Source organism: Oncorhynchus keta, chromosome 24 (assembly GCF_023373465.1).
Source record: "Oncorhynchus keta strain PuntledgeMale-10-30-2019 chromosome 24, Oket_V2, whole genome shotgun sequence".
Classification (NCBI taxonomy): Eukaryota; Metazoa; Chordata; class Actinopteri; order Salmoniformes; family Salmonidae; genus Oncorhynchus; species Oncorhynchus keta.
In genome coordinates this window covers 23,819,511-23,839,516 of record NC_068444.1, presented here as the reverse complement: position 1 = coordinate 23,839,516, position 20,006 = coordinate 23,819,511, and the positions used below count along the sequence as shown (strand labels likewise).

The 20,006-nt window shown below is 41.1% G+C and overlaps 1 protein-coding gene across 4 annotated transcripts; it reads right to left on the bottom strand.

Moving 5' to 3' along the window:
• Positions 1–1,374: 1,374 nt before the first annotated feature.
• zbtb18 (zinc finger and BTB domain containing 18) lies at positions 1,375–10,428 on the bottom strand. 4 transcript variants are annotated; one of them, XM_035801126.2, is made up of 2 exons: positions 10,048–10,428; positions 1,375–5,894 (listed from the first exon to the last, which is right to left on the bottom strand). In XM_035801126.2, exon 2 carries the CDS (start codon positions 5,878–5,880, stop codon positions 4,243–4,245), a length of 1,638 nt encoding a protein of 545 aa, XP_035657019.1. In that variant the 5' UTR covers positions 5,881–5,894; positions 10,048–10,428; the 3' UTR covers positions 1,375–4,242. The 4 variants fall into 4 exon arrangements, with proteins under 4 accessions (XP_035657019.1, XP_035657018.1, XP_035657021.1 ...); XM_035801125.2 differs by lacking the exon at positions 10,048–10,428 and adding an exon at positions 7,903–8,325; XM_035801128.2 differs by lacking the exon at positions 10,048–10,428 and adding an exon at positions 7,075–7,355.
• Between the last annotated feature and the right edge of the window lie 9,578 nt (positions 10,429–20,006).

The following is a 20,006-nucleotide window of genomic DNA, read 5'->3' as shown; positions in this document are numbered from 1 at the left end:
TTACTATTATGGGGAATTGAGTGTCAGCGTGACGTCATTGCTCCTGTCTAAGGAGTGACATTCAATTAATTAAATAATGAAAAGGGGGCAAATGTGATCAAATCAAATTTTATTTGTCACATGCGCCAAGTACAACAGGTTATCATGAAATGCTTACTTACAAGCCCTTAATTAACCAATAATGCAGTTCAAGAATTAGTTAAGAAAACATTTACCAAATAAACTAAAGTCAAACATAATAAAAAATAACAATAAAGAGGCTGTATACAGGGGGCACCAAGTCGATGTGTGGGGTAATACTATATGGACAAGTGAAAATAGTTAAATAATTAAAAACAAAAAGGTGTAATGAATAGTTAAACCATTTAGAAAGAATGTTATGCCTTGATATAGTTCTCTTTATAGTTAACATGAATAATTTAAAGAGTTACAAACACTTACATGTTTCTTAAACAATATCATGCCTGTGAAAACAGAAGAAAATCTTCTAGTAATTAGGAGATGAGGGTGTTAGTCTTGGTGGGGGTGGGGGGGCTTACAGCATATGACCATCTGTAGCGATGCCCTAATGAATAACACTCACGTACTTCAAAGTGGTCAGTCTTTAATGCATCTGTAAGGCCAGGTTTGCAGAGCAGCAAGACATTAGATAAAGCTGATTTGTTTCTTGGAAAACTGTACTTGAGGAGCTTTGGCAGGAGGCTGTATGTGTTGAGGGGGGTGGTTCTCGACAAGCTGCTGCACTTTTTCTCAGGTCCAGCCCACGCCTTACCCAGTGCAACAGCTAGATATATCAGCACCACACACACGCACTGGCCATGCAGGGCACCACACTGTGCCCAACCTGGGCCCAATCTAGATCCACAGCCTCCCCACCCACCCACACACCCACCCACACAACATGGCATAGAAAAAGAAATGATGCCAACGCTTCTCTTACTTTCATTGCTGAAAAATATAGTATATAGAAATGCATTGTACAGAATCAGCCACTATAGATACTGTTATGAAGAGCAATGCTAGAAATGTTGAATAACTCATGTGTATATAACTCATATCTTAGATAACCCATTACATGATACACTTAGGGTTGTGTGTAATTGTAACATTTGATTGAGCTTGTATCTAATACATAGGCAGGCCTCTGGATTCTAGTCTGTTATAACAGACTAAATGGGAGAAGAAAAAAAATCTATTCCTACAGATTACATCTTCCTTGTGTTCAAATATGACTGTGGCTCTAAGCTATATTAATAAGCATTTAAGTAATCTTCCAAATGTGCTGTAGTTTTGTGCCTGATAATGCAACACCGACTGAATGGTACCCATGTTATTTACTCGGTGACAAATTAAATACACAAAATCACATTGGAATTGAGTTAAGGTTCTTATAATTTATTGCAGTTTGCACACAATTTGAAAATTTCAACAACAGCACACCAAAAAAGTACAAAACTAAACAGCCGTAGAATTTACTCCCCTTGAGAACATAAAACATACTATGATTGTCAAAGCTAAAATGTCTAAATCCAGAAAAAGAACAATGTCAAAAACAAAATCTCGCAGGGAAGCAAATATATTTGAATCAAAAATCTGCTTCTTTTTCAGACAGTGATTGTCCTTTTCAACAGATGTATTTCTATTCACCCTCATCTCTTCGTATATCGTCTTCTACATTTGTTTTTCCCCACTGGACCTTTCCTGTTTTCAAGTAACCAAAGTTGGATTGATGATAAATGGAGATGCTTATCAGGTCATTTCACAGCTTACTTTCTTATATTTTAAAAATGTCAATAAACAGTCCAGTTACAAACTTAGTGTTAACAACGTGGAGAAAAAAAGCTGTTTTACAGTAGTTTAAGGCGGTCAAGTACAATAAGAAAAGCCATCAATAATTGTAAATAAGTCTTCAAATAGAGTTAATCCACATGTGATATTTTCCATGATATATTTGTGGTTGCAAACAGATCAATTACCACTGTGCAAAATGCCATGACACTCTGTGCAGTTGGCAAGGAGCACCCATGTCACCAGCTGATGCTGCCACCACCACATCCACTGAAGAGCAAACCAAACCCCCGGGCCAGTGTGGGCATGCCAGTATCTCCCCACAAGTGCGGACATTCATAGCTCTACTTACTATCATCTGAGTTTGGGTATAGTTAAGGTTTTGCTTTTGTTTGACAGTTCTCAAGAATGGGCATTTACTTGATTCCATGATCTTTCTACACAAAAATATTTTGAGTGCAGATTTTTTCCCCCAGAATGTTCATTCATTAAAAACAAATAAAAAATAAGTTCTAAATAAAATATTAAAATAAAGAACAGTTCAAATTTAATTTAAAAAATGATAAATTATAATTTAAAGTTCATTCAATAATTTCACCTCTTGAATGTAATAGTATCCATGATTTCTTGAATCTAAAATTTAACTATAATTTTCATAAAGGCATCTTTTCAGCATAAATCTCAGTTAAATAAGCTTTAAAAGGTGCAGTCAAGCATGCCAATTCTCCCCCTTCAAAAGTAAGGATTGCGCTTTCAGTACAAAACACGCACGCGTGCGTACATACAGTACGTACATAGGAGCATCCAAACAGATACATACAGACGTACAAATTAGGGGTGTGATGTTAAGCATAGTGCTGCTCTCCGACTCTTCAGCTTTGTTTTGAAACAGAATAAACCTTCATGAGTACTCAGATATGAGCAGGTGAGTCTCTCTCTGATAGAAAAGTGTGACACATTTTCATTGGCCACAGTTAGAAACAAATGAAAATATAAATAAATCAATTACCCACAATGCTTACTTGATGTCAACGAGAGAGCAGAAAATACCAAAGAAGAACGTTAACTGGATAGATACAGCAGTTGGGAACCTTAACTCCCTGACCACCATGCAGCAGAGTAGACGGTGACGAAGTGCTGTGTGGACGGGAGGCAAACACACTAGTGGGGATCTTCTGTAGATTAGTTTGTTAGTTAGGTCACTGCTGGCATTCTGCCCACCTCTGTCTGTCTGACGACAAGCTTCACCTCACATACTGTTACACAAACTCAAACCCAAGACCAGTGCATTGACAAAAAAAATCTTCACAGCCCAGCAGAACATTTTAAAGGAGTCCTAACGGACTCTCAAAAGGAGCAGAGAAAAGAAATAAACTACATAAGAATATAATTAGTTAATTTAAAATACACTCCTCAAATGCAAAAAAAAACTACAACAAAAGGTCAATAAATCATATTCATGCATTTTCCATAGCTGTAAAATTCACTTTTTTTAACAGACTGCACCCTTGGAGTATTCACATAGTCTGTTCTATATTTGTTCAATTACAGTGTACAGTAATACAGCAATTCACATTTCAAATATACAGGTTGGACTTCATGCAATAACAGATCCCATTTTCCAAAAATAAATCCATATAATCACTACAGAAACCGATAGAATACAGCCAACTTAAATTAAATTCTGTTCAACAAAGGATGTTTTAAAGCTGCAGATAGAGATTTAAGAAATTCTAAAATAATCATTTATAAAGGGTTTTAGAAAATACTTCAATTAATGTGAAAAATGAAACTGTACATTGCATGAGTGCCATTTGTCTTTCATCAGTCAAGTTTCCTATCACAAGTCAAAATGTACAAGAGCTTAAGGAACAGAAGCTTGTAGCTATATTTAAATCAGACCTCTTTGCAGAGTAAAACAATTTAAACGCACACACATTCACACAGATTAAATTTGAAAATGAAATTAGAGTAGTGCACTATACACACATGTATGTGTACTGGTATATATTCATGATCACAGTACACCGTTTAGTGTATTCTAATAGTCTAACTTCAGTGTGTATTACCTGAACACTTCATATGGTTGTCATTGAAGGTGTGCCTTAGATTAAGGAGTGTATAGACATGTGTATATACACAAGAAATCTAAAAATAACTAAACACTGGCTACTGATACCAGCGGCCATGTTTACATACATTTTTTAAAACAAAATCAGAACAAATAAAATAGAATAAAACAAAGGACTGGAACAGAAAACAGTAGTAACATGTTCATGTGCTATTAAAGTGCCATTTAACAAGATTTTGCAATGTTACGTACAAGAAACATGACTGATTCAGACCCCTCTCCCACCCATACCCTGCTCCAACTCCCCTTACCTCTCTGCCCAACCTTCACTGACACCTGTCTCATTTAGCTTAAAAACAAAGTCCTGATCATTTCAGCAGGCTTCACTTCCACAGTTCTTGAGAACTATCCTCTATGGCCCAGTCCCTGTGGAGGTTGGGGAGGTTGAGGCCTTCGCTCTTGACAGAGAGCGAGTTGACCAGTTCGCAGTGGAACTTGCGGATGTGGCGGTACAGGTCCCCGGACTGGGTGAAGCGCCGCTCGCACCACTTGCAGGCGTGCGGCTTCTCTCGGGTGTGCACCACAGCGTGCCGGCTCAGATTGTGGGAGTACTGGAAGCTCTTACCGCACGTGGTGCACGTGTACGGCTTCTCCCCGGAGTGAGTCCGCTCATGGCGCTTCAGGGTGTACATGCAGGAGAACGTCTTGCCGCAGATGGAGCAGGTGGGCACATTGACATCGCTGGCGGGCTTGGCGCGCACACCCTCCTGCTCGCGAAAGTGTGTGCTGAGGTGGATCTGGAGGATGTGCGGACTGGGAAACACCTTGTTGCACAGGGGGCACATGAAGATCTGAGTGTGAGGAGCGTTCAGCATGTTGGACACGTAGGGCAGCAGGGCGCTGTCGATGCTGGCCGCCTCGACCTGGGCCCGCTCACTCTCTCCCCCCAGCATGTCATCATCGCTGACCTTGTCGTCACGCTCCAGCTCGCTGGCCAGGGAGGCATCACGCAGGGCCGAGAGGTGGGCCTCCAGGCCCAGGCGTCTGTGAGCATGGCTGCCGACCCCGTGGTGGTTCAGTCCTCCGTTGGTTCTGGGAGGGGTTGCTTTGGGCCCGCTGTGGTCCATCTCATAGTCGCCACTCACCAGGCCCTCATCATCTGAGCCTGTGTTCTTCTCCTGCTTCACCTGGACCAGGGTGCCCTGCAGGCTGTCGGGCGTCACCCGGCCACAGAAATAGGGGTTGTTGGACAAGGCCTCGCTGGGCCCCGTCAGGCTGGACTTCACAGACAAGTCCAGGACACAGTCTGCATCTGCCGACACTCTGCGAGAGCTTCGGGAGCCACGGGAGCCCAGGGATCTCCGGGACAGGGAGCCAGTAGAGCTGCTGGGGCTGCCGGCAGGGGACTGCAGTTTGGGGGGACTGACATGGGTGTCAGCCTCCCTTGGGCTGGTGGCGGTGGCTGGGGTGCCCGGGCGGTCAGAGGGCAGCCTCATCCACAGGTTACTGGGGTCCTGCTTGGCCTCCAGGTCCTCATCGTCACTGGGCAGTAGGTCGGCCGTTGCGGGGTGGCCCGTGCTGCCCTCAGAGAAGCTCTCTACTTTGTCAGAGCAGCTGGAGGCGTCTTCCTCCTTCTTGGTGCTGTCTGCCTCCGCAGTGGCTTTGTACTTCAGCTTCTTCTTGCAGACCTTGACTATGTCGTACATATGTAGGAAACTGGCTGCAGCCAGCACGTCCTCCACGGGCAGGGCTTTGAACTGGAGTTTCCCCTCGTACATGAACTCCAGCAGGAGAGCGAACGCCGGGGCTGTAACAATGTCGCTGTTCAGATGAACAATGTCCCTTTTGTCGAGCTGGTCCTTGTAAAAGAGATGGAAGTACATGCTGCATGAAGCCAGCACTGCTCGATGGGCTCGGAACTGGGCATCGCCGACCAGCACAGTGGAATCACAAAGGAAACCCTGATGCCTCTGCTCACTCAGACACTGTAGCAAATGTCTGCTGTGGTCTGGGAACTCCATGCTGTCTTCATAACCTAGAACAGACAGAAGATGTTAGAGGCACATTATTTTAGAACAGCTACTGTTTTGTTTCAGCTTGGAGACAACCTGTCTGGATCCACTCATATCTTACTCTCTCACCTCATGCACACACAATTGCACTCACTCGCATTAAAAAGGAACAGATTAAAACAAGTTAGCCTACACATGAAATCCTTGGCATTTTAAACTACATCTACAAAACTAAATGTCTCTAAAATATCAGAGACAGAGACATTTTCCTTTTAAATTCTAACATGTTTTACCATCAATAAATTCAAACTTTCAGACACAAACACCAAATAGAAAACTGATAAAGTCTAATTGCGCCATAAACCTAAATGTTTCCAGATTATATTTGGGAGAGGTGTTGCTCTAGACTGCGATCTATGGCCGTTCCACATGATCACAGAGAGGCTTCAACAGCTGAGCTCCTCCTGGTCACACAGATGCCCGCCTGCCTGCTAACTGAACTGCTTCCACGCTTTTACTCTCTCAGCTCCTAGTGTGGTTATTTTTAATAACCCACTTTGGACTGGCCTGGCCAGCCTCTTTAGGTAACAGGCTTTCAGGTACACAAACAGTCTTCACATACACAAGCTATCTATTCCAGAGGCCTAAGTACACTGAGAATGATGACTGTAGACACGGAATTTAAGAGTTTGAAAAACAAGTTGCCTTGTTGGTAAATTACAAAAGGGCTCCCACTGTTCGTTAGATCCAATTTAAAAAAGGAGAATCCTATTCATAAAATATATTTTATTAATATTTCTCTGAAGTTTTTCTAAATAAACTTTCATAATAGCAGATTCAGACATTTGAATGAGCCCCCCACACACCTGTTAACCAAATAGCTTTTTCTTGTCTGAAATAATACATGAGCCTGAACATCAACCAAAGCAGTTAAATAAACCCATTTCAATGTGAGTGAACAAGTGTGCGATCCCCCTCATTGGAGCGGAGTTCAGATTTTCTTTAATGAGAGGCTTACAGGGACAAGGATGTCCAACCCCCACCACCCCACGCTCCCCCTCCCCAAATCTTTCAAGAAACTGCACATCCTTCTCAAAGAGACCAGCACTGAAGATTTAGAATACAATCACTCTAAGTGCCCTGAAGTCTACATCAATCCTAATCCTTAAAATGTCTAAAAATAAAGATAGCAGGACAACTCACAAGGTAGCAGCGATCAAATTAGGGGTCTGCGAGGACAGAGAGGGACGGACAAGGAGGCTTACAAACATCTGATCCAGCTGACTGGGGCCATATGGCAGCTGCTGCCCAGATAAAGAGATTAAGACTAGAAGGAGTGCGATTACAGCTGTCTAGCCAATTCAGGCAGCTCAAATCTGCAAGTTCTAAATTAGTCACCACCAACAGAAAAAATGAACAAGCCTGGGAAAGAGGACATTGGGCTTTCAAGTAATTTCACCAGCCATTTAGATTTAAGACATTGACTTATTCTTAGTAAAAATGACCATATTGATTTTAAAAAAATGTTTTTTTTTTACATGGTTCTGGGATGTTTATCCAGAATATCTTTGAGGAAAAATATCAAACATGTTGATAGTAGCAGAAAGTAATAGTGTGTTGACAAGACAATAAAAACATGTTAAATTGCTTTTTTAGTTCACACAAATTAAGAAATATATTTTGGTTGAAACAAATAAAAACTATTTCCCCAAAAACGGATAATAATTTCAATATACATTCAACAATCAAAGGACCAACAATCAACCCCAAGCCCAACCTGCTCACAACAAACCAGAGAAAAACTATACCCACAAACAAATGGATCAGTTAAAATATCACTTGGAAACCTCTGACAACAAAAACACCAGGCTCCTGCTTAGCTACAGTACACAACTACTGTACACATACAAATATTTCACTTCCCTTTCCATAGAGCTCTGACTAAAAGTAGCCAGACACTGGGAAAAGCCAGAGCTTCCCGTACAAAACAAAACCATCCCAGTGCCCCGGACCCTTTCCCATAGACAGTACCTGCAGTATGCATCAACTTGATTAAGTCCGCTGTAGTAGAAAAGCTGGGCCGGCTGCAGCTCTTTTGCAGAATCAATGAGGGGGTAGGAGAGAAAAAAAGCTAACTGTGAGAGACAGATGCAAAGTGGAGGAGATGTTGGAGGGGAATGAGATACCTCCTCCTGCACACAGATCCGCACACACACTAACTCCCAGTCTGTGCGTTAGAATAAAAGACTGGGGGATGGCAGCCTGTCAGCTGCTCTGACATCATGTTCAGATGGAAATGCTACCTCCAGCTGTGCTCCTTTTACAGCCATATGCTACTCCTCTACACTCTTGCCACCAGCCTCTCCTTTATACAACTTTGTTTCTTTTTCTCTCCTCTCTCAAAAAAAGGAGGTAAATGTAGTGAGGTGCTTGTGTGGAAAACTAGCCAACTTCCCCCTACCTCTTTACTCTAAAGTAAAGGAGAACTTTAGAAAATAGGTCTGTGTGAAATCCAACACTTTTTCTAACCTAGTTTCCCAGACTAGTTTCCTGCTCAGTGAATTTAAATACCATCAAGTTTTTTTGCTGCCTGCTCAACTTCCAGTAACCATAAACAAAGGCCAGCACAGCACATTTGCAACTGACAGACCCACGCAGCTGATATTGTTTTCGACTTCTTTACGGTTCACTGCCCTCACCATTACCATCATTCATTTCCCTAACCCTTCATACAATTGACAGAAAAAAATGAAAAAGTAACAATGGGAACAATAGTATAGACCTCATGAGTGAGATTCTAAACAAAAGCTACACTATTCCTTGTTGGGCCGGCTAAAACTGACTACAGCCTCGGCTTTCTTTGGTGAAAGTATTTCACTCTTCCGTGTGAATTTTTCAGGTGGTCTTTTTATTCCACAAGGAATTAATTTATTTCTCTGCTATGCGAGTGGATCACAACAACGCATCTATATACAGTCAATTATTATTCATATAAAACAATAACAGTAGGCTATATAACATATTCACATGATTGTGTAGGCTTTATAGATATTAACTTAATATCTATAGATATTCAAGATATTCAACATGTTCCTGTTGACATAAGGGTATTAAAATCCACACGTTTATTATGAATATTTACAAGATCAAAACCTTTAGGAATCAATTGCTATACATGCTGAGTGTAGCCTATACTTAAGAAAGAGGAGGAGAAACACGAATATATAGGCTACAAGAACAAATCTCTGGCCAGATATCTTATTATGTTATTCATACATAACCTTCAAAGTTTCAACGACTCTGCATGCAAAATTGTAAAATTAGAGTTGCAACTAAATAATTGGGCTACGATATTACTGATTCCGGATATGATAACTTTTCACAGAACATATTCCTTTCACAGAACATATTCCTTTCACAGAAAATGGTAGAATGCATCATTAAATAGCCCTAGTGAACGTTGGTAACAATGTTGCAACATTAATATTACAACTTGCAACACACACACACACACACACACACACACACACACACACATCACTCTCGTCTAGACTATCCAATGATACATCATTCATTTCAGCATAGCATTTTCATTAGGCTATTTTACCATTGCCTTTTATCGTAATAGCTGTCTACAAAAAAATATCCAAAGCCAAGAAACAACTGTCAGAAATTAGCCATTACTTCTATAAACTTCATGAAACCGGACATGACACGTTACTCTCGATACGAGCAACTATCTGATCAATGTGTCTGTCAAGCTCTGTAGACAACTTAGTCCTCGAGGGTGACTATAGGCTGGCTACCAACATGTATCTGTGCTGCTGGTTACAGAATGTAAGACCGTCGCCAGCAACACAAACAGAACATTCGCAAGACTACAATATCTCGCGCGCGCGCACACACACACACACACACACACACACACACACTGACCCAAGCAATCAAGCTAGCTAGCCATGGTGGCAGAAAGTAAACGTTCGATCAGTAGTATTGCAGTTCTGTAGCAGGCCCCGATGCTATGCAGACCATGGCACTACAGGGTCTCGAAGGAGCTAATATAGCAACTATTATATGAACGCAACACACGCTACAAAGGATTGTTACTTTTTCCCCTTCCATTCTTTAACCCCCTTTCATCACCCTTAATCGGACTCTGGTATTAAAGGCACTTACAGACAACAAGCTCCAATGTCTTCCTGCTTCCTTCGTCAAATCCTCTTGGGGTTGAAAAATAACTAGATTGACTTTCAACAAATTTCCATAACAACCTGCAGTGGCAAAAAAGACGGAGCGAGCGAGCGGAGAGAGAAGGGCTGCGGCAGCCAGATGTTTCCGAGCTGTTGCTACTCAACTCCAGCTACCGGAGAGGCGTCTGACTGGCAGCACAAAAGCCAATAGTGCTCGTGATAAGAAAAATGAAGGCAAATTGGAAGCAGCCGCTGAAGGGGGAAGAGGGAGGGATATCTTCTCGGCGTAGGTTGACACCAGGCAACAGTGAGAAGGCAGAAAAAAGGCTAAGCGAACTGGTTCCCTGAACAGACTGGCGCAGAGCACAGAGTGAGCGCAAGGTGTCGTGGGTACTGTAGTCAGGCTTCGACTAGTGGAGCGTGGAACAGGTGCATTACGTTATTCATATTCTTGAAAGAAAAACTTTTGTCACCGGTAACACAATTAGGACTGCAACGACAAGGTCTGCGAATATAAGGCAGTTGACGCGTATAATGACAGCGTTGTGGAAGCATGCAAAGTAAATCAAGGTATCACAATCAATTGTTCATTAATTTATTTGAATAAAGTGATTTTCTTTCTAGGCTATTATTTCAGACTATAGTAATGTTTCTATCGCCATGGTGTAGCCTATAGGTTTTGCAAGAATAGTAACTTAGTTAGTCAATGCATACATAATGTCATGATGAATATGGTAGCCTGCCCTAGTAGTCCTGGGCTATATAGTATAATTTAGGCCAGGGGTTCTCACACTTTTTGGGGCCTGGAACCCCTTTTGTTATAGCAAATTCCCTCATAATCAGAACACAACTCGAGTGAGATAAGAAAAAAATGTATACAAGACATTATATATCGACACCTGACGAACCAAGTCTCGGGCCCTGGGAAATTCGTTTAATATGTTGTTATATTCATTTTAAAAAACGTATTGTCAAGAAGAAAAAAATATATATATATATTTATATGAGATCACTTTGAGAACCCTTGATTTAGGAAATAATAAACCATCATCCGTTTCATTCGATAGTGATAGTGTGTCTCAGGGACATATAACCATGTCTTGATTTTATGTCGAATACGTTCACTCTCACGGCAATATTTAGCCTAAAGCATTTCAAAACGAATAGGCTACTTTGTATTTTTATTTGTAGTAGGCTATATTGTATGTTATCTTGTAGCCTATAACCCTATAACTTCATTAAGAGAGGGGCAAACACTATGTTTAACATGCGTGTCTCCTTTGATGTGAGCCTTGGGCTATATTCTGAGACTTGTGAAAATATTATAGGTAATAAACACGTTATAAAACATTATATACTGTGTTATTAAGGAGGTTCAAACTTCAGTCTATTTCTAGCCTTTTAATTAGTGCATCCAGTTTTGTAAGCAACGTGAAAAGTTGCACTGAGTGCCAGAGCAGTAATCACCCATGCAGGACCGTAAATCTGGGGCACAGGAGAATCAGCTTGGGACTAGAATCAGATCGAATAAAGATGTAGTGCCCAAAAAGTTTATGTATTTACAGGTATTTCATGAATGTTCAAAGTGGTGTGATGACATGTATTATGTATGTTCCATATGTTTAAAAATACAAATAGCAGGTTGTTTGTGTTGAGGCTTAGTGGAAATCCAGTCTGGACATTTAGATTCCTAAATTCGTCCCAGTAAACTAATTGGCGTTACTAATACAGTTCAAAACCAACCACACAGTCCTACTACTACATGTAGCCTAATGTATTCACAGTGTGGAATCAAAACTAAATCACATCTTTAAATGCAAGTAATGACCTCATTATGTGACCCATTAGTGAATGGTACCAGCATTGTTTGTAACAGATTACAATCTAGTCGTTGTTCTCTCTGGAACATACACAATTCTGAGTTTTGGTATTATTATAGGAAAGTTCTGAGTAATTATCACATAAAATTATGTGATGATATGTCAATATGTACCCTATTTTAATAACTACTTATTTATCTTCTAAAGGTTTTAGACAACAAGCAGATAGAGAAAATACCCATTTTTTAAAGTTTTTTCATATGTGAACAATGTTTTTTAAAAACGTGCTCTTTCTTTTGATAAAGAAAGACTCTATTTGTGGATGGCATGACATGAATGATCTGTATGGATAATTCGGTTTCACTTTTTCACAACTGAAATGTGTATCATTAATAGAGGTACAGTACAAACCAGATGCTGTCAAAATAACTGTCTGTAGTGTAAGCCTGAAGCCAGTTGTGTGCTCCTCCATCATTTACAATCCCATGTGATTTACATAAACCTTTTAACTTTACAACTCCTTTTGATCCCAACATTCTTTTTGAGTCAACAGATGCTGGCTGGAACAGTGTTGTGCCAAAAACAGAGATGTTTGATACGGTGTAATACTTTCTGCAATTCCCTGTTCAAAACCTATGTCAAAGATGTGAAAAGGGAACTCTGTTGCCCATTCAAAGATTACTTTTCATTGAGCAGTGAAGGATTTTGAAAACATCCTTTTCACACCTAAACATATAAAGGATGAAAATGCTTAGATTTGGCACCAGTTTAATTTTGAGCAACATGATGTATGTGAATATTAAACATTTCACAAATGCATTGCATTTCTTTGCAACTAGTATTGATAATAAAGCATTTATTACCTTCCTATAGGTGTCTTTAATATAAGGTTGGATATTCACATATAGCAGCAAATTCATTTCTCTGCTATTTTTCATTTCAGGAAAAGAGAGAGCTAGAGCTCAGTGAGAAAAGGCCTGTCTCTATCTAGTTATTATACTACAGCCTTCTGCATTCCTTCCTCTTGGGGTCACTGTGGATTCCATGTTTGGACTCCACTTCTGTCTGATCGTCAAAGTACAGGCAGAACATAATTGATAATGATCGACACTCGCTATTGCAGTCAAATATTCAACATACATTTTGTTAATGATGATAAATTAATAAATAGTGCATCATGATAAATCAATTATTGATTTATTCCAAAAGGTATACCTTTTACTGCAGATGACATAGTGATTTGTCAATGTTCCTTATAAGGTCTTGATTCATTTGTTTCGTTGATGCCAAAAGGCAATGTCTTTTATATACTCTCACAAAAGTTATGTTAGGATTTTGTTATGTAGTTCTATTTGACATTGCAAGCTAAAAGAAGAGGCAACTTGTTCTTGAATTGTGGTGTCATTTGGTCATGGCATTTTGGAAAAAAGCACTTTCTAGATGTACCATAATACAGACAACAAACATCTTCCAATTTTATCAGCTAATATGATAGCTTAATGACTTTAAATACTTTTTTTTACCATTATGATAACATTGTGCCACCCAATTGAGCAGGCCTAGCAACACCAATGATGGTAACACCAATGACAAAATGTAGGTAATTTAGGATTTTCTTCAATGAAGGCCACAGATGCTCAAATCGATGGTCATTAACCTTTAGAAATCATTTATGATATGATTAATCATTTAATTTAAATTGAGTAACACCAATGACACTTATTATTTACACATCATATGATCAATATAATCCTTAAATGATTGACATACTAAAAGGGTGTGGTCCTTGCATATCTTTGATAGCAAGTTGGCGTTGCAATGGATAGCAGCTGTCTTACAGAATCGTTACCAATTCTGCTATTTTGTGTTTTTTTTATGCTGATCTTGACTTTTTTTATACATAATGTCTCCGCCATCATTTCCTATGACTAAAAACAGCTTCTGGACTTCAGAACAGCGATCACTAACCTAGATTTAGACTAACATTTCTACTTCAATGAGTTGGCAGCTCTGGATGTTTTGCTTACTCCGGACCAGGCCCTAATCTCAGGGACTCGAAAGTGGAAGCGGCAGTGAAAGAGAGGCAAGTGAACCGGTACCCTGACAAGATTATGAAGGTGAGCAAATAGACCGCCATTACCCACTGATCTATTGGCCGAACGTGCAATCACTGGAGAGCAAGTTGAATGAGCTCCAATCGAGACTATCCTATCAACGAGATCTGAAAAACTGTAATATTCTACGTTTCTCAGAGTCGTGGCTGAATGAGGACATAGATATACATCTCACTGGTTTTTCTATGCATTGTCAAAACCGGACAGCAGACTCGGGTAAGACAAAGGGAGGAGGGGTGTGTCCCTTTGTCAACAACAATTGGTGCGCAATCTCTAATGTTAAGGATGTTTAGAGTTTTTGCTTGCCTGAGTTAGAATAGCTCATGATAAACTGCAGACCATACTATTTACAAAGATAGTTTTCATCTGTATTTTTCGTAGCTCTATTAACCACCACAAACCATTGCTGGCACTAAGACCACACTCAACAAGCTGTATAGCACCATAATCAAACAAAAAATGCATATTCAGAGGCAGCGTTTCTCTTCGCCGGTGACCATAAGTCTATCCTCTTGCTTCCTGCTTACAAGCTAAAACTCAAACAGATTAATCCAATAACATTGAGGAGTTTACCACATCAGTCACCGGCTTCATTAACAAGTGCATCGAAGACATTGTCCCCACAGTGACCGTACATTCATACCACAACCAGAGGCCATGGATTACAGGCAACATCTGCATTGAGCTAAAGGGTAGAGCTGCCGCTTTTAAGGAGCAAGACACTAATCCAGATGCTTTTAAGAAATCCCGCTATGACCTCCGACCAGCCATCAAACAGGCAAGGTGTCAATACAGGACTAAGATCAAATCCTACTACGCGACGGATGTGGCAGGGCTTGCAAACTATCACGGATTACAAAGTGAGACCTAAGTAGCGCTAAATGCCTTCTATTCTTGCTTCGAGGCGAGCAACACCGAGCCATGCATGAGAGCAGCAGCTGTTCTTGACGACTGTATGATCTCGCTTTCCGTAGCCAATGTGAGTAAGACCTTTAAACAGGTCCATATTTGCAGGGCTGCAGAGCCAGATGGAATACCAGTACAGGTACTAAGAGCTAAGAGTGTCTTCACTGACATTTTCAACCTATCCCTGACCCGGTCTGTAATGCCAACTTGTTTTAAGCAAACCACCATAGTCCCTCTGTGGGCCACAGCATATGTAATAGGACTCCTTTTTAGGTTTTTTGCATCTCCAAAGCAAAAATGAAACCCATTTCTGGGTGCATTACATACATGTATTCTGGCATGAGCGTGGTAAGTCCCAGTGTTGTGGTACTCGAGACCGGTCTCGAGACCACATAGTGAGTGTCTCTGTCACGGATCCCCCCGGTACTTCTGCTCATTCCGTTCACCAGCTCCGGAGGTCTACGTCACTGGCCTTCTAGGCGTCATTGAATTGGATTCATTACCACCAACCCCGGACTGTCTTGTCTCATTACGCATACCTGGTTCCCCATTTCTCCTCATTTATATGTGTATATATGTACCCCCTGATCCCCATTGTCCTTGTCAATTATTGTCACATGTCCGTTGGTCTGTTTTTGTGCACTTGTTATTATGGGTCTCGTCTCGTGTATTATTCATAGGTTTACACCTCACTCTTTTGTTTGGGTTATATCCCTGTGTTATATACAGTACATAGCTATCTCAATTATCTTGTACCCTTGCAAATTGACTCAGTACTGATTTTTTATCTTTAACTCCGCATTGTCAGAAAAGGACCCGGAAGTAAGCATTTCCCTGTTAGTCTACACCCGTTGTTTATGAAGCATATGACAAATATTTGATTTGATTTGTAGTGAGCGATTTTCAAGGCTCTAACATCAATTACATATAGCTTAAAGACACATATTAGTAACAGAAAAAGTATTTTAATAGCCTTTTTTATTTTTTTAAATTGAATTATACAATATATTATATACTTGTTTACTTTCTAGGATTCAAATATCTCTAAATCCCCAAAATATTTCACGACAACTCCACTCATCACTATTTGGACAAGCCAATTTAATTGCCTTATGTACTTTAAACAGTGCATAAACAAAGTTTTGCAGTATGAAGAACTTGCAATATGTTTTATCATTGCGAAACAGTTTAATATAAACAAAAACAAGTATTATGTGAAACTATTTGCCTTTTTAAATTGTTATTCATGGCGAGGGACGCAAATGCCACCACAATTCAAAAAAGACCCAAGAGCACAAAACAAAAATCGCATTTTAAGCAAGGACAGTCTGTCAGAGGGTCTCTTCACATGAGTACACAACATCCTCCTCAATGTCCTTCAGACCTCCAGAACACTTTCCAAAGAGGGTTCTAACATGGAACCCAAAAGGGTTCTTCCTGGAACCAGAAAGTGTTCTCCCTTTACCATATGAAACTTAACATATCATCATAAATGGAGTGTCTCGAATGTACGTACAGAATAATACGAAATGCTCTGAGACCAGGCTGCTTAACCTAGTAGGCCTCCACTCAACATCCCATTTGCCCAGGGCAGGGCAGGGCGCCCATGATAATTATGCTAATAGATATAGCTTGGAGGTAAGAATGTTATGGGTGGCGCCTGCCTGCCTGCCTTTGGATAGGATTAGGCAGATGTTGATACACAGCCGCCTTTGATGAGATTAGCTTTGGTTGCATCCACCAACACAGCTGGCCAGCCTCTCTCTCACAACCAGGAAGCTCTTTCAGAGAGCCAGTGGATCCTCACTACCAAGCCCAGGATAGAACCAAGCATCAGGCCATGGATGCCACTGGAGAGTCAAATATGTATTATATCTACAGACTGGAGAGGCAGCTAGGAAAAAGAGATAATATTACATCTATATTCCTTCAATAGAAAACATGTAGTAAATTGGAATGAAAAAGGGCATTTAATAGTAAAAGTATTACTTAATAGCAGTTCACTATAAGAAAATTGAAGGCGGTGTTGAGAGAGAAAGAGGAGCTCTTCAGAGAAAGCTATTCCTCAAAGGACAGTAGAGAGCAGAGTTGTTTTTCTCATGACAAGCCTCTTCTGAGAGGACCGAGCCATGCCAATTTCAACAATCAACGTTCATAACAATGAACATTAAGCACCAGGCCATATGGTGTGATCCACTTTTACCCTGGAAGTACAGGGCCATAAATGAAGGTTTACAACTCAATGATGGAGAACAGGAGAATACATGCGGGCAGCACATTACTGAGGTCTTGTGTCTGAATACTTCGACGAACTTTGATGTCTATTTTAATGTCTGCCTGTACAGTAGCCTTCAATCTTTAATTATGGTTGTTTTTCTCTGAAGTGTCTTGCAATGTTTAATGTCCTTACAAGAAAGCTAGATTTGATTTTGACTTGGTCTAAGTACATAGAGAATACACAGAATATTTTATTTCCATCTTTTATTCAAAGTGTCATTTCATTTCACACTGAGCCCCAGACCTGAACTTCAGATGAATAGACTGTGCTGAGCATAAAGTGACCTGCCCTGAAAAACACCTGGCTGCCTGCCCCACTGCTTCCCAACATAATGGCAGCCATACAGCCACCATGCTTTCTAATATATTACTATGCCACTGGCCACAGTCTGTGTGAAGCCTCAGAGTGTTAGTGGACAAGAGGATCACTTGTTTGAATGTGATGGATACTCCTGCCTCTTTCTCCATAGGGATGATGGATGGTACTACCGTATACACTGGGAGGTGAAAGATTCACCAAGCCACCTTCCATATTGCACCAACATAGAGCCCTTCCTTCGCGGTTGAGGGTGAGTGTGTCTGGAATGAAACAAGATCAGGAAAACCACCAGAGGAGAGAGGAAAGTGGACTTGTGTCACCTGTGAAACGAAGAGTTAATACAATGCATATGAAGTTTTGTATAATGGATGGATGTGCTGGTAAAAGTACAGGGATGGTTGAATCATGATGGGAAGCTTATAGAAAGAGAAAATATAGCCTTAAAATAACCTAAAACGAATGTTCAGGTAATCAATCATGTTGAGCTGGGGGAAGTTGGGAAGAAGAGCTGGGCTTGGGGAGTTGATTAGCACCCACTAAAGACAATATTGCAGATTGTAAATAATTCATGAATTATCCATTTCGAAGGCACCCATCTCATTTGGCCAGAGGAACAGCTGCTGTCTCCCAGAGCCCAGAGAAAGCCTCTTGAGGTGCAGCATCTGTTTAGGGAAGGGGGGGGGGGCTCTCTGGGGTGTAGGCATCAGGAGACACAACTGTGTGCTTAACTTGTTTATCAACAGATGGCGGGGCCCATTTTTTTTTAGACATATCTGTTTTGGATTAACGTTTGTCAATCAAGCATCTCTCATGATGACAGCATGGTGCTGGTGAAATTTACAGCAACGTTTAACTCTGTAATGGACGGCGGCTTTGTGGTTTGATTTATTGTAAGATTAGATGGGTCTAGTTGATAAACCCCATCTAATCATGCATTTGTGATGTGTGTTTTGGATTCTCTTTCTCTTTAATATGAAGGTATTACAAATGTTAGCCTCCGAGCTAATTTCCTCACACAGCTGTTGTCTAATTCCGACATCTGGACAGGGTGCAGTGTCCCATGCCAAATGTAGGCCCTGTGGGCCCTTTAGAAACTTTAACACTTTGATGTGGCAACAGTGCTTCATTATGTGACAGTGCAATACAACCAGGTGTTTGCAAATTCTAGCCAAGATTGACATACATGAATGTGTGCAAGAATGTTGTTAAAAGGTTAAAAATGTCACAGTCCTTACTTAAAATCGCAAAGGTACCCAATTCATTTCTAGCTGTCTATATCTTCAAAAGTTGTATTGGAGGAGAGAATAGTTTACTTCAGAGTTATAACGTCAGACACTGCCTTACTCTGAGGGAGTTGACCAACCGATGTTCAAGATCTGTGTCCTCTATCCTCACTGCCACATGGCATGGAAATTTCCATTGACACAGCAGTCCCAACGATGTCCCCTCTGGAAATGTGGCTATGGATAAGCCAGCACTCCCTTCACATCTCCCTGCCCAGTATGGCCTTCAGGGGGGATGTTTTCCAGGGGTAGGCAGAGGACAGATGCGGCGGCAGCCCTCGCATTGCTGGAGGAGGAAATGGCTGACTACCTCTTGGCTTGGAGGCGCCATTAACCAATTTGCCTTCCAGATGTCCATCAGTGGGCAGGGGCCAGTACTGCACAGCTCTGTCTGTCTGAGCTGCCTAGCCACGAGAACACCATACATCTGGTCCAGCTTCTTTTAGTTCAGTCAGGTAGTCACTCACTGACTCACTGACTCACTGACTCACTGACTCACTCACTCACTCACTCACTCACTCACTCACTCACCACTCACTCACTCACTCACTCACTCACTCACTCACTCACTCACTCACTCACTCACTCACTCACTCAAGCACTCACTCAAGCACTCACTCACTCGTGATTACTGTATCTAATTGTATCACATTGAGTAGCTTCTGTATGGTGCCACAAGATGAATCCCAAATAAAAACAGCTTTCCAGTAGTAGTCATACAGTAATGGTGGCTCCATGTGGGGAGTGCCAAACAAGAGGGGAGGCTGTGTAGGAGTATTTTATGCTCCTACCAATCTGTCTCCTCCTATAATGATTGATGAAAGGCCTACCTATGCTGTTTGTGTGTGTGTGAATGTGTGGGTGGGTGGGTGGGTGGATGGATGTGTGTGTCATAGCCACAATCACAACCTCAGCCAGTGTGTGTGAACATTTGCCTTGTGGAATGAATTCCCAGGAATGCCTAACCTGCGCCAGCTGTTGGAGACAAGCTACCTTTGCCAACAGTGCCGGCTCTGCCCACTGGATCATCAGTTCCAGCACTTCCATCTGTATCATTTGTACCAATTCTACCCTCTCTGCATCTGGACCTTCTATAGAAAGCCTTCCAACATTGCTGGCCATGGCTAGCCTGCCAACTGTGCCAGATGTTCGAGCTGTAAGCCCCAGGCTAAATGAATGTAGTTCTCTGCTCATTATTCAGGACAGGTAAATTGCAAGTGCCCCTG

Bases quoted from the DNA above. Each gene is read 5' to 3' on its own strand.
- zbtb18 (XM_035801124.2), bottom strand. From the start codon at position 6,302: ATGTGGAACGGCCATAGATCGCAGTCTAGAGCAACACCTCTCCCAAAT. The intron at 5,895-6,235 runs GTTTATGGCGCA...TGTCTGTTCTAG, and splicing joins TATAATCTGGAAACATTTAG to GTTATGAAGACAGCATGGAG.